The sequence below is a fragment of the Eulemur rufifrons genome, chromosome 6, assembly GCF_041146395.1.
Source record: "Eulemur rufifrons isolate Redbay chromosome 6, OSU_ERuf_1, whole genome shotgun sequence".
Taxonomy (NCBI): Eukaryota; Metazoa; Chordata; class Mammalia; order Primates; family Lemuridae; genus Eulemur; species Eulemur rufifrons.
Window position 1 is genome coordinate 32,749,779 of NC_090988.1, and position 15,761 is coordinate 32,765,539.

Consider the following 15,761-nt stretch of genomic DNA (forward strand, 5'->3'; position numbering starts at 1 on the left):
TAGTTCTACTAAGATAAGCCTTTTTTGCCTACCATCCTAAGATATTTGCACCTTGGAGTTCTGAATCTTTTACTCATTGGCTTACAAAAAGCACAATCAGTTAATTCAGTGAAGACTTTGCAAGGAGAAGAAAGTGTCCCTTAACTTTTGGTCAAAAATTCCCTTAAATATTAGCTGAATTTTTAATTTAGTTCCCATTCCAGCCACTTTTATTATCACATGGTTTCAAAGTTATTTATCATTTTGTTTTTCCTTCCCTGAATATATTTGTGGTTATCTATTAATATTTTACCATTGTTTGCTTGAACCCAGAACTGAACATAAAACCAGTCATTGTTAGCATGATAGATGCAAAGCAGATCTAACCTCTTCCTTATTCTAGGCATTATTAATATAGCTGAAGATTGTGTTAGCTCATTTTTGGTAGATAGATACACACCAGAACTGACTCACAAGAAGGTCAATAAATAGGCATTGAAAACCTATAGGTCTAAATTGTTAATACCATCTTCTCCCTCCCAAACTACTGCAATAGCATCCTACCTATTTTCTGTGGTTCCATTCTTATCCAAGCTCCCCAATCTATTTTCCATAAAGCAGCAAGGATGACCTTTTAATGTGTTATCAGATTATATCTCTCCTCTGCTTTGGCCATGGCCTATCTCCTCCTTTCACTACCTGTCACTCTCTTGTCATGTAATCTTTGTCCATATAGATTCTTCTCTCTTCTCTATTGGTTCTTCTTCATCTCCTTCATATTGTCTGTTCCTGTTTCAGGATTTTGATACTCGCCTTCCCCTGCCTGCCTGAAATACCTTTTCCAGATATTCATGTGGTTTTTTCCCCCACGTTAATAAGGTCTTTCCTTAGAGACATATTTAGAGTGAACTTTCTTAATTATCCTATATATAATATTAATAACACCTTGCTACCCCATCACTGTCCATATCACTCACTATACCTTTCTCCTATTTAATTTCTTTAAGGGACTTTTTCCTATCAGATCTTACATTATTTCTTTTCTTGTTAAATTTTCTACCTTCTCTACTAGAATGTGAGTTTCACAAAGATAGGGATTTTCTCTGTCTTGTTCAGCCTTGTATCCTTAGAGCCTAGAACAATATCTAGTAGGCACTGAATAAATAGAAATGCCTATTAAATTAGCAGATGAATAAATTATACTAAAAGACCCTTGGAATTTATTATGTCACTAGAACTGGGAATGAGAGGTTTTTTTAAAATGGCTTTTATCTCTGTAATCTCTATCCCAAATACACAATATCTTTGATGAATTATATAGGCTATATCTACTTGAAACTTTTTATCTATAGCTATGATATTTTTTAGAGGACACGCTGAACCATAAATGAGACAAATGCAGCATGTTGGGTTTTACAGAATCCCATTTTAAAAACCAGTCAATTCTTCCAGGGTTATTCTGGAACAAATAAGGTTCCTGGGGCCAGGTTGAAATAGTTCTTCCTGAATTTAAGCATTAAATAAAAATAGCTCTAGGCCAGCAAAGGCACTGTCAGTTAGTGCCTCTCAGAATTACCATAGAGGACCAAATAGAGAGGCATATAAACCAGGTGTTTTTTTGAAAACCTTTAGAAAACCTCTTGAAGCAAATTCTGTCAGGCCTAAGTGCTGATTGAAAATAGGTGACATGAGTCTGACCAGCCTGATTGAAGGCACTGACTATTCAAAGATTTTATCTTTTAAATTTCTTTTTCTTTACTTTTTTTTTCTCTTTTTCTTTTCCTCTTTTTTTTAGAAGGTATTTCTATTTAATTCAACAATCCCCTGAACTAATCTAAGATAATTGCTACTGCTTTAACCCAAGACTTCAGAATGTCCAAATAAGCCAAAAATGGGTCTGAGTATTGAAAAACATTAGAATGTTCAGATTAGAGAATCCAAAATTATTCATATTTTATTTGGGCATTTCTTTGACCAAAATTACTATAACTGGAAGAATAGTTTATGCCTCACTTAACCCAAGCAAAAAATTAAACAAGTAAATCTTTTTCATTCATTTAAAAAATAGGCATCCCTTGCTTTACAGCAAGCAGTATGCTAGGTCCTGTGTATGAAACATCAAATAGAATAAACATCTCTTTTCTCTGTTCTTATGGAGCAGATGATCTTATAGTTTTTTATACGAACACATAAAAATCATAATCCCCAAATATGCATAATCCCCAAAAGGAAGAGATTGTCACTTAAAACCATCTTTATCCCTGAAATAGATAATTTGGATGGTTCTGGCATACCCCAGAGCCACAGTAAGGTTAAGGACATGCTGTAAGCGTAGTCACCAACCTGATCACATTATTGAGAGTTAACCACGTTCTCTGACAATTTTCAGTGTCAACACTAATGAGAATTAGAATAGAAAGAATTATTTTCCAAATGCTGGAAAACAAAAATATTGTGATTGACACCCATATTAAATAAATATTACCAAATATAAAACTTGACAAATTTTCAAAGAAATCTGTGGTTAACTTGAATAATAGTTAATGAAATAGGATTTTCCCAAAGGACTAAAATAAACAGAAGACAGCATACAGCACTTAACTCTTTTTCATTCTCACAATTATTTGCAAATGGTTTATTTTACACATGATATATTGTCACTATTTGGGACCTGGTAAGCCTATAAGATTTATTTAAAATCAAAGACAGTAGGAATTTTCCCCTGCATTCTGCATCTCACTATGTCTGCTTGCTTGGGTGCTCAGTGAATGTAATCGTCTCTCCACTTTATATTCAGAACAGACCTGTATTGGAACCAGGGAGATAAGAAAAGAGCTGTTTTCTTGCTGACAAATTACACAAATGACTACACAGGGGCAGTTCCCCAGATGCTCATGCTAAGTAACAAAATAATCTTTACCATAAACAAACATATTTCACAGTAGTATTACTGTGAAAGAAATTTATCTCTACTAAAAAAATGATAGGGTGAACATTCATTCACAATTTCTCATGGGCATATAATACAATACGATGTCTTTGTGTATTATTTTATATTAATAAAGAAAGTCAATATATATGATTAATTTTCTGGGAGGAAAGATGTATCATTGTTGAAAATAATAATGCCTTAGTTTAGTTTAGTCAGCTTAGTTTAAGGAGAATGGAATGATTTTCATGGCATTGTTGAGATTACAAAACACTTTGATGGACATTGCTTATTCCTTAGCCAATACTTCAATGTAAAAATATTTTTCAATAAATATGTTTTTAATATGAATGAAATAACATTTAACTGAACTAATAAATTAGTTAATTCTTTCTTTAATCTCTAATACACTGAGATACATATTTATTCTCATATCTCCATGATGCTGAACCTGGCTGTTCAGTTGATGTCTTAATTTTATATCACCCCAGGAATTGCTGACAATTATAGATACCTATTAACATTTTCTTTACCTTTAAAATAAAAATAACAAAGCTCACTAAATTCTCCCACTCCACCCCCACTGACATGGAGAAATTAAGTTGTCTTCTGATTAATTACACATCTAATACCACCAGTGCACAGCTGATAAGAGTCAACATGGGTTCCCACACTCAGGTGTCTCCACTATCATCATGACTTCCCCAGGGACCAATACAATGTGCAAATACATAATTTAAAATGATAATGGAGGAGTCATAATCCATTTCTCTTTCTCAATTGCAGTAGGCCAGTCAGAATTATCAGGCACTTGTCTTCTGTAACTCTTTTGTTTTCATTTTCCTTTGTAAGTTCTTAGGCAGCATTAACTGGCAGTTACAAAGTTCTGTGAGATTTACCACAATGCCACCAAGAAGGAGTGTATTTGTATAAGCTTATCAATGACAGACACTCTCTGTTCAACAGTATATCATTCTCTTGGCAGAAGGAACAAACAGTCACCTTTCCAATAAAATGGCTTCAACCCAATGGAGGAGAATGGGGTCAAAGTAGAGGAAAAAAATGCTTTTTTGTTGTTGTTTTTAAAGCAATACAGCTTACATCAAAAGCATCTGAAAGTAATTCAGAAGCCAGAAACCAGACGTACTAATACAGGTCTAGGAAAGAGGTCACTGTAGCTCCAGCAACTGGATTTCCTCTCTTGTCTCACCTTCATGTTGTCTGATACGTTGAAAAACATTGCTACAAGAGGCAGCCCTCTCATTATTCTTCCAATTCTCCCAAAGTTCTCTACATGAGAGAAAGAACTTTGCCAAGCCTCATCTCTACTGAGAACAAACAACATTTTACTTGCCCATATGCAATAATCTGGACCACATAATCTCTAGGTTATTTTAATTCTAAGATTTATAAACTTAGGGAAATACGTTTTTTTCTGTGTAGAAGAGGCATAAATATCCCTAAATTTAATAAACCTAGTTAAATATTATTCTTATTAAGTCTATAAGTTTTGATAGAAATATATTAGTAAATTTAGGATGCTGACAAATATATGCTGGAAATGCAAAAGGAATGATTTTTTCAAAAAATCTTTAACTATTTCATAGTATGTTAATGAATTAATAGCTGCTTTCTGGCCTATAATAATATTAATAATAAATCATAATGATATTTGTATATGACATATTATGCATGCATTCTCTTCTGATCTCAGTGTCCTGTCAAGCTGTTCTATCACATCAGTCAGGAAACAGACTCATATCAATGAGTTCATCATATATAACCCTTTACTATGAATCCTATTTAATGACCAGGCCACTGGCCCTCTTTGTGTCTTTCTGTCTCATTTCTTGCCTGTACTTTCCAGTTTAATTAAGCATGTGACCAAAAAAATGGCAAAAATAAGAAAAATAGTATGTGTCATTAAGTACAACTCACAGAGACACAAAACATAATAACAGGAAAGGAGATGAAAATGATCCTGTTAATCCTTGTGCGTGCTAACAAGTCAAAACAATCTTGGATATTTCTTTGCTTTCATAAAGCAGCTCCTACTGATGGCAGCAATATCACTATTATTAACACATACTACTGTGTATGATCTAAGCAGATGTTGTACATGATTTTGTGTTTCACCTGTAGGGAGGGGTAAAGGGAAAACTTCCCTTCTGCCCTGTGAAGATTGGCTGAAATGAACTGACAATAGAAAGATTAACAGGAGAAAAGGCATGCAAATTCATTTACATGTTTGGAGGAAAATCACAGTAGAGTGATTACCCAACACTCAATGATGTTTGAAATCTTATACACTTTCTTCATAGGGGAGGTGGAGATGGGGGAATGTAGGCAATTTTGAGGAGTAGCAAATGATTTTTTAGGAGAATGGAATGGATCCAAAGAGCAGACAGTACTTTGTAAATGATTCTCTTTGGAAACCTAAAGGGAACAGATAATGGCAAGGGACAATACTCCTCTGAGTTCTGGGGTAGATGACAACAAATTGTGCGAAGTTGAGGGGTGAAACTTCACTGTGAACAAAGTTTGTCTTATGAAAATAAAGTTTTCCAGGTAATCTTTTGGAGGTGCCCTCAGAAGAATAGATGACAAGTCTTTCTGGGCATGGTGACAAATTTGAGTCTTTTCCATTTTTGGTGGTTAATCTATCCTGATCATTTGATGAGATTCCTAGGAAGAGGGGGTTAAGACAATTGCATTTCTTTTGGAAGAAATTTCCTCAGTCAGAAAGGGAATTTCCAGAGAGAACCCTTCCCTGCACTTGGGAGGGAAGAAATAAGAGAAGATTAGAAAGCCTTTGTTTCTGAGGCAGATTCTAAGGCCTTCTAATTTCCTTTAATTCAAAAGTGCTTAGCATGCCAAAGCATCACACTTTGGAGTATTGTTCTCTGCTCTTCACACCAATAAAGAACAATTTACATTTCACAAAAAGAAACCCATTTGAAATAAATATTATCATAATACACTTCTCCAAATGTTACTTATAAAGAAGTTAGAATAATTACTGGCCACAGTCCAAAAAAAATTATGATGATGCAGAAACCCCCATTAAATAGGGTATTCTGCATAATAGAGCAGGTGAATTTAAATCTTTTAGTTTTTGTTGTTATTGTTTAAACATGGAGATTAAATGAAAGCAATTTATAAAGAGCTAACAAATGTCAGAAAAGTTGCTTATAAATTAAAAATAGATAAATCCTAGACCCCATTGTCTCCTTTCAATTGCTACCTATGTACATATTTGGAGGATAATATATTCTTAAAGCAGCATTTAAAATTAGAACAATAACATGGATTTTGACATAATAGAGATTGAAATACTGATGTTTTTTTCACATATATATTCAAAAATAGGTATAGTAATTATGATTGCCCCCAAATTATTTCGCATATTCTATGATAGAAGTTTAAAGTTTCTTAAAGTTGATTAATTTTATATTGACAAAAAATTAATTTACTGAATTTTAAAGTTCTTTTTTTTTTGAAATCTCAGTTAATGAGTTTAGGCAAAAGTTTTCTCACTGATACCATATATGAAATGAGGATAGAGAGAAATATTCAGTCTTCTTTGCTGTTAAATATAAACATAATTGTTACTATTTGCACGTGAAATAGTCACAGAAATATATAAAGATGTGGTAGAGTGAAAAATGCGTAAACTTTTTTTCTTATTGCTGTGCTTTTGTAGCTACTCTCTTCAAGAGGTTGAATCTACTTTTCTATACCTTGAATCTGATCTTGGCCCATGGGATTTGTTATACTTGCCAATGACACAGTAGCAGGTATAACATAGAGGCTTGCAAAGTGTTTATGAATTGGGGTTTTCCCCTTTTCTTGCTTCACATAAAACCACTGCAACTATAACTACATGAGAGAGCCTGGGCTACCCTGCTTGATGTTAAGAGACATGACCAAATCATTCCCATTGCCTTTGCCAACAAGGAGTCAATCACTAGCAATGTGAGTGAGACCAGATTACACCATCCAAGCCTACCCTGTCAAGCTTCATGGGGACTGCAGAGATTAGCTGAGCCAGCCCAGACCAGAAGAACAATCAAGCTAACCCCCAGAATTGTAAGAAATACATGCTATTTTACTTTAAGAAAATAAATTTTGGGGTGGTTTGTTATGGTACAAAACTAATGCAATATATAATCTTCATGTATATTGTGCATAAAGTGGATTGAATTTTTACAGTTTCTCCAGCCTCAAAACACACATCCACAAATGTACAAACACTTTTTTTCCAAATTTTTGTTTTTTTCAAGCTATCTGCCATTCTTTCTCTTTCCCTTTCTAGGCTCAACTTGTCAGCAAACAAATTTTACAATAATTGTCTAATTATTTTCCCCTACTAAGCAATTCACTATTCACTGTCATAACATTGGTGTTTCTGCTACTTCATTAAAGGTAACTATTATTATCACTAAAAGAAGATGGTTTGGTACTAATCTCCTGTAAACTTCCAAATACATTGACGCTGCTGACTACTCCCTTTCTGAAGATGTTCTGTTGTTACTCTTTCCTGGAGTTCCCCTACACTCATAACTCACCCTTCCATTCTTTTCAACCTATACTTTCTCTTTCCCCTTAAAAAAAAAACACATGCAACTCAGAATTTCTATCTTGCCTTATAACTCAGTATTATATATATAATTCTTGGTGATTATTTCCCTTTTCACAGGTTCAAATATCATGCAAGCAATAATGTATCCCAATTTTACTTTTAGCTCAGTCATAATCTCTAAATTTTAGACATTTGACATTTGACCTGAGTGGGTTATAAACATAGGAAGCTCAACATGTACATTATATTGAGCTCGGTATTTCCCTACTCTAAATCTGCTCCTCCCCCTTTATTCAGAGTACAATAGCAAGAATACCTACCTGCACCTACAAGCAAAGTGAGAAACTTAACTATTTTCTCTAACAATAAATATTTGATAAATTAACACATCCTGTATATTTTATTGCCAATATACATTTGAATATGTCACCTCTTATTGATGTTTTTCCCTGAAGTCTTATTTTAGGCCCTTGCCATATTTTGTTCAAGCATTCAAATTGCTATGGATAGTATACTATTCGTACACCCATAACCAGATTCCCTTATTTTTTTTTTTTTTTTGACAGAGTCTCACTTTGTTGCCCAGGCTAGAGTGAGTGCCATGGCGTCAGCCTAGCTCACAGCAACCTCAAACTCCTGGGCTCAAGCGATCCTCCTGTCTCAGCCTCCCAAGTAGTTGGGACTACAGGCATGCACCACCATGCCCGGCTAATTTTTTCTATATATATTTTTAGCTGTCCATATAATTTCTTTCTATTTTTTAGTAGAGATGGGGTCTCGCTCTTGCTCAGGCTGGTCTCGAACTCCTGAGCTCAAACGATCCGCCCACCTCGGCCTCCCAGAGTGCTAGGATTACAGGCGTGAGCCACCGCGCCCGGCCCAGATTCCCTTATTAACATCTTACCTAAGTATGCTGCATAGAACAATAATGATATTTTATTTTTAACTAATGTAGGAGACGAAAAATAATTTTTTCTGTACCCATAATAGTTCTTAACTAGAACTTGTAAAAAAAGATAGAATAAGAGAAAAACTAACAAAAGTTTATTAACATATATTCCCTGTATATATATTGGCAATAACTCAGAGAAATAAGTAAATCTATAGGGTAAATCTCAAAGAAAAAAGTTTAAACTTCAGATTTAAATACTAATGTTTCTAAAAAAAAAAAAAAAAAGAAAGAAAGAAAGAAGGATGGGAGGAAAGGCCCATTTAAGACAAGATGACCAGGAAAAGGACCTTAAACAAAGGTAAGATTTTCTATCAGCATTAAGTCAATACCTATTTTATTAAGAATCTCTAGTGTTTTACCCTTCCTCTTCTTCCTGGTGCAGAGGAAAACACCTTTACAAATTAATATTTCTTTTATAAATGTAAATTTCTCTTAACAAAAGGACATCTTTTCAGAGCTACTCCCGTGTCTACAGTTTTTCAAAATAAGCAACTCAAAGTAACCAATATGCCAAAAAGGCATATTTTGGGGTGGCATATTCTGATCTCCTATTGTCATATTGTGGGCCTTATTATTAACATACATACTTTATTCAGATTTCCTTAGATTTCATGTAATGTTCTTTTGCTGTTACAGTATCCTATCTAGTAGACTGAATTACATTTAGTTGTCATGCCTCCTTAGTCTCCTCTTTCTGTGAGTTTTCTAAGCTTTAATGACTTTTAAAGTTTTGAGGAATACTGGTCAGGTGTTTTATAAATGTCCCTTATTTGGGATTTGTCTGATCATATTTTTCTAATGATTAGACTGGGGTTATAGGTTTTGGGGAATAAAACCAGAGAGGTGAGGTGTCCTTCTCATCACATCATATCAATGGCAAGTACTACCAACAAGACTTAACTCTGCTGATGTTGACCTTGATCATCACATCGCCAAGGTACTGTTTACCAGGTTCCTCCACTGTGAAATTACTGTTTTCTTCTCCTTTCTCATTCTGTACTCTTTGGAAACAAAGCACTATGCACAACCAATATTTAAGGAGAGGAGCATTACACATCATCCTCCTTAAGGATGAAGTATTTACATAAATGGAAATTCATCTGCATAGAAATTTGTCTATTTTCCTGATTAATTATTTAATCTTTTATTTATATCAATATGGATTTATGAGTATTTATTTTGTCTTTTGGGCTATAATCCAATACTTATTTATCTTTTTGCTCAAATTGTTATAGTTTTGGGCATAGGGAACTCTCCCTATTGGCTCCTGTGACCCCTTTGACATACTATACCCCTCTACCCATTGTGTTTCTGTACTTTCTTTTTTCCTTTTTCTTTTTTTTTTTTTTTTTTTTGGTTGTTTATTTTAGCACTTCCTTACTTTCTGGAACTATAGGATACCCTAGAATAATTTACATATATTTCCTAGCTCAGTCCTAGAATTAGTCATTTCTCCAAATAGCCCTGGTTCCTTTTAGTAAAAAAATGATACTAGGTATCAAGATCTTGGCACTTTGTGTGCTGGTTTCTACAGAGATACATTACTTCTAATCCTTCTCAGCTGTCAGAGTAATAAAATGTATGTGAGCATATCTAAGCAAGTATGTATACATATCTATAAATATTTTTATATGTAACCATCTGTATCTATGTTAAGCTAAATATGAATTCCTACTGAAGTCTCCAAGTATAATGCATTACCACATGGAGCATTCTAAGCTTGCTCCCTTGTTTATTTGTAACTTCCCACTCCAACAATGAGGAACCTGGTCCCCACCATCTGCCTTCCATTGACTTAATTGTTCAATTCAAGTATACATGTACACTGGAACTGCTAACATGGAAAACAATGTTATTAACTAGAGTACAGTATTTAATTACAGTATCATTTGCCTTTAGTTTTGCAGACTCATTTCCAAAGTTATTTAAGTCACTTTTTCCCCCAACTCCCCTAAGTGAGGTTGCTTCGTCTTGGTAATACACTTAGATTCTTTTTCATATTCTGCATTCTATCCTGGGATGCTATGATCTCCTACTATTTTTTTTTAATTTACATACATTAAGGTTCACTGTGTGCTGTGAAGTTCTAGTTGGTTTGATTATTTGGATGCATAATGGCTTCTATTCATCATTACAGTATCATACAAAGTAGTTTCACCACCCTAAAAAATGTTCTTTGCTTCAATTACCCATTCAGCAATGCCCTTGACCCTAGCCCCTGGCAATCACTGATATGTTTACAGTCTCTATGGTTTTTCCCTTTCCAGAATATCATATAAATGTAATCAAATAGTATGTAGTCTGTTTAGACTAGCTTCTTTCAATTAACAATATGTAAATAGGATCTATCCATCTGTCTGTGTGGTATGGTTATTCATCCTTTTTATCATTGAATAATATTTCATTATATGGATAGTCTACAAGGTGTTTATCTCTTTACTTATCGAAGGGCATTTTTATTGTTTCCAGTCTTTGGTTATCATTAATATAGGTCCTATAAACATTTATATGCTATATAAAGTGGCTGTACCATTTTGCAATCTCACCATCAAGGACTGAGAGTTTCTACCACTCTACATCCTCACCAGAATTTTGTATTGTTTTATTAATTTTTATTTGTTTGGATTTTAGCCATTTTGATATGTATAGTGATATCCCATTTCTGTTTTAATTGTGAATCCATTTTTATATAAGGCTTCATGTCCCTGTAAAATTTGTCAACCTTTCATTACTACCAGTAGCCAATTTTCAAACATAGGGTTATCTAACAGTTCTTTTGTATTTCTTACTAAAACAACTGGAGATAATCCATTAATTAAAAAATGAATAACTACAACAAATATGGAATAAACCCTGGTCTTTTTTATTTCTTCAATTTTGTTGGTTCAAACAGCAGCAACAACATCAAAAGTACTCATGACCTACAGCTTAATGACCCTCATTTTCTGTAATAGTCATCAGGGCAGTGTGCTCTATAATGTTATACTGATATTTAGATAAAAGCAATGACTAGAGAAAACTCAAGAATAAAATATCAAATAATAAAATAACGAAGTAAATATAGAATGTAAGTATTAAATAAGTAACAAGAGCAGAATAGGGTCTCTACCTTCAGAAAAATATGATAAAATAAGAGGATGAAGGTGAAAGAAAGTATTTGAATATAATCATCCTTGATAACTGATCCTTTCAAATATATAATCAATTTTATTTTAAGCAGATATCTACAGCAGAGAAGAAACTCACCTGTTTAAGTAACTGATATATAATATTTGCTCCATATTAAATGTAGGTATGATGATTAAAGATTAGATCTCATTTAACAATTATAAATGTTCTTTGTTTTTAACTTATCTTTCTGCTTTGTCTACAAAATTTGAAGTACCACTTACCTCCAACTCAGCCTAGTTATTTCTATCTTCCAACATTTTATTTCCTTCACGGAAAGAACGGCAACTTGATTGCCTTGTGAGCTGGAAATTTAGCAATGATGGACCCCACCTCAGGGTGAGTATTTTTATCTTTCCATAACCAGTATAATATCTCTTTTGGGGTGACTATTTGAGAAAATAGTGTTGGAACAGTACAAGAGAATAAAACTCGGGGGTGTTAGACTACCATCCTCCCTCCATCTAGCATTGTCATATTAATAATTAAAAACACTGGATACACTGTTAAATTTAAATTTGAGATAAAATGAAATAAACTATTTCATGGAACATATCAGAACTAAAATTCAAATTCAAACTTAACTGGGCATCCTTTATTTCATCTTGCAACCCTACTTCCGTCTTCATCAGTTAGTTTATAAGTTCAAGAGGAGAATGACATTGAGAAGATAAAAGACTGAGTTCAGTAGGGAAGACGGTAAAAGAGAGGAAAAGCCTAACATAGAATAAAATATCTGAAGACTCTTTATTTCTTTTTAAAGTAACCATAATATTGGTGAACCACGGTTTTAATTTAAGTTTTAATGTCTTTGAAATTTCTTGCATTGTAATGTCACAAATGTCTCTACCAACATTTTATAGAGGTCTCATTCTGCCTCTCATGTCTCTTTTTAAACCTGTTTTTTTTCCTCTAAACAATGTGTTCAACATATAATACTACTAATAAATAAATAAATATTTGGTTTGTTGTTTTTGCAGTTCTTTAGTCACTAGTATTGCAATAAGAAAGAGGCTTTTACATATCTTTTAAAAGCATTTAGATAAATGAAAGTATGTTACAGATATCATATTCAACACGTAACATGTAATTTATGTGACTGAAATGCTAAATTTATCTCTGCATATAAAGAAATTCCTTTGGAATTCCAGTAAGATTTCAGAGCACAATCTGATTGTAAATTCAGAGTGACCTTTTCAGTTTTAAGGAGGAATCATGTATCATACATAGTTGAAGTTACTCTGGTGGTACTTTATAAATAGTAAATTATCTCTAAAGGCTAAAGAATAATTGTCATAAAATTATAATGTAAACAATGATTTTGAAAGAAATTTATATTTACTTGTATTTGGGTTTGTTCTTCTATCTGCCATTTTTTTAAGGCAATATACAGTTTTCTTCATGATACACAATACAGGAGAAGTTTAGTTGTTAGGGGAATGTGTTTAGTTCTTTGAAACAAAGAAATTTAGAATGATCAATTAAATATTTTTGTTGCATACTAGTATAACATAATATAAAAGGTAAGGCTATTTGTGGTCATATGTAAATAATATGCATGTTCTGTAACTTTATATAGCTATATAATTATGCATATGTTCATGAATATATGTCTTGTACATGTATACTCCCTATACATGCATATGGTACATATATGTATTTATACTCAATATTTGCATAAACTACTGAATGGTCATATATACAAAAATGAGTATTTTTTGTTTTTTAATATTATATTTAATACACTTAAAACATTAAAAATATGTCTATAACTAAAATCAATCTTTTATTCTGAAATTATTTAATTCAGAATCTCTCTCACCACACATACTTCTTAAATTTTACTCATAATACAGGCACTGAGATAAATCTAATAAAGCTGTAGATGTTAAATGCATAGCATTTAAATAATAATTACAATTTAATTCTAGATAATTTAAAACAAATAATCTCTGACACATTAATTTTTAGTATTATGATATTAGTATTCCAAAGACTATCAACTGCTTTTGCAGAATAAAGTATCTCATTTTAGATCCACCATATAGAATAACAAGACAGAACCAAACATTCAGGGATGATGAAACAATCAAGAAAAATACACTGTGTTAGAGATATCTTTAAATTATGTCATATATATAATAAAGCCAAGATGATTCTGTTTTTATATGGTGATATTTAGCATTGTAATAAAATTTTATAATTACCTGCTATAAATAATATTTATGCATACATATTTAATATGTAAAATACATATATAATCTCCACATCTAAAGGCTAGAAGATTTAGACTCTAAATGAAAATCAATGAGGTGAATATTTATTTTATTAACATTTTTACTTTACCTTATTATATTGAATTCTATATGAATTTTTGCAGTGCTAATAGAGGCTTAAGGGTTTCTTTGTCTTTTTTTGTTGAAAAGTATAAATATTGATATAAATTTAAATTATATTTCTATAAGATATTTTGTAATAGAGACCTTAATATATTTTTGTTATTTAATATTCAAAAAAATCAAATAATTAATTAGGCAGGTGTTTTACCTGAAAGACATCCAGTGATTGACAGAAACAGAATTAGTTTCCAAGAGGAAGCCATTCTTGATCACTAGAATTTTCTGTGTCCTGGTGTGTTTAACAGCTCTGATGTTTCTTCATTAAAGAGTGCCCTGTTGAGATAGATAATAGTTTTCAAAAACAGAAAAAACGAACAAACAAACAAAAAAAACACAACAGAAACCAAAGCAAAAATCTCCTAATAACATGATAAATAACTTTTAGTGCAAAAGTCAAATTAATATATACTTGGATATTGACAGCAATGATGGTGTTTTGTTAGAATTCATTTAATTAACAACACAAAAACTTAAGAAAAGTGCTAAACTTTACCTATCACATTTATTTATATTGAATGCTCTCAGATAGTAAGAAAATCAGATTCTAATGGGGATGATTTTTCCTCACAGGGAATGTATAATAGCTACATTTATTACATTAGACAAATTATTGGACTAGAAAAATAGAGAAACCAGTTACATTAATATATACTCCTTATAGTTTCCTCCTTTGGTGAGTTATTTTTCTTAGCATCTTTTGCTAGCTGGAACCTAAGGGAAACAAGGATTTTCATGAATATTTAATATTTTTGTCTAATGCCATTTTTATAACAATAACCAGGATAGCACATTAATATCCTTTGGCTTCTTTTTATACTCTGAAAGATACAAAGAATATGAAAAGAATATAAAATTCTGACACTGAACTTCCTGTAAGAACTTGACAAATATTTATTGGAAATTCCTATAATACACAAGTAGTTTCAGAGTTTTCAGGTGTCAGTGGTGTTCTTCTTGGCCAAAAGCAATTCAGCTGAGAAATAATTGTACAGTGTGATTTTTAAATAATAATTATTTTCTAGTCCTTCCTTATGGAATTAGAAGTCTAGTTCATCTCTATCTTTTAGAAAACATCTTAAAAATATAAACAAACATTTTTCCCCTAGCTAGGGTATAATTTATTTTCATTTATTTATTTTTTTTATTTCAGCATTTTATGGGGGTAAAAAAGTTTAGGTTACATATATTTAATATAGTCACATCAAAGGAAGGAATCTCTTGTTAGTTATTCTACCTGAATAAAGTTATTTACATTTTGTTTATATTTTTAACTCTAAGCCTTGGTAGTCTATTTTAATTTCATGGTTAGGGATAACTAATAAAGAAGAAAGTTAAGATTTAATAATGGTTAATTGATTTATAACCACCCCTCATCATAAAAGAAACTTTGCATAATCTTTTTAATTTCCTGAGTAAATATCAGAAATAAATACAACTTGAAGCACAAAAAATTGATTATGCTCATTTGTTAATTTTTTACAGTTTAAAACCCTGCTTTTTATCAGCAAGGAAAAGAAGATTATCAACACATCAAGTATAATAATTGGAGAGACCTCAAGTTGCTAGACATACAATTATGAGTCATGAGAACTAAATATTTGAATTAGCAAATTTTCAATCCATAATAAAATTGGCCTTTCTTGCATTGTGAGTTGTCAGAAGGTAATATAGTTTTGGCTTACTTGTTTTGATGAGCTTCTGCTCAGTCTTATACCCCCCAAAAATGGTACCTCCCTTTTCTGTTTACAATGT

The 15,761-nt window shown here is 32.2% G+C and overlaps 1 protein-coding gene across 3 annotated transcripts in view; it reads right to left on the minus strand.

Moving 5' to 3' along the window:
* Positions 1 to 15,761, minus strand: part of CNTN5 (contactin 5) — a 1,139,291-nt gene that overhangs the window by 660,354 nt on the left and 463,176 nt on the right. For all 3 annotated transcript variants that reach the window (XM_069469032.1, XM_069469031.1, XM_069469033.1), the window contains one exon: positions 14,158 to 14,282. In XM_069469032.1, the coding sequence (XP_069325133.1) occupies positions 14,158 to 14,212 (55 nt within the window). In that variant the 5' untranslated portion in view covers positions 14,213 to 14,282. Of the gene's footprint in view, positions 1 to 14,157; positions 14,283 to 15,761 lie in introns of those variants that run through there.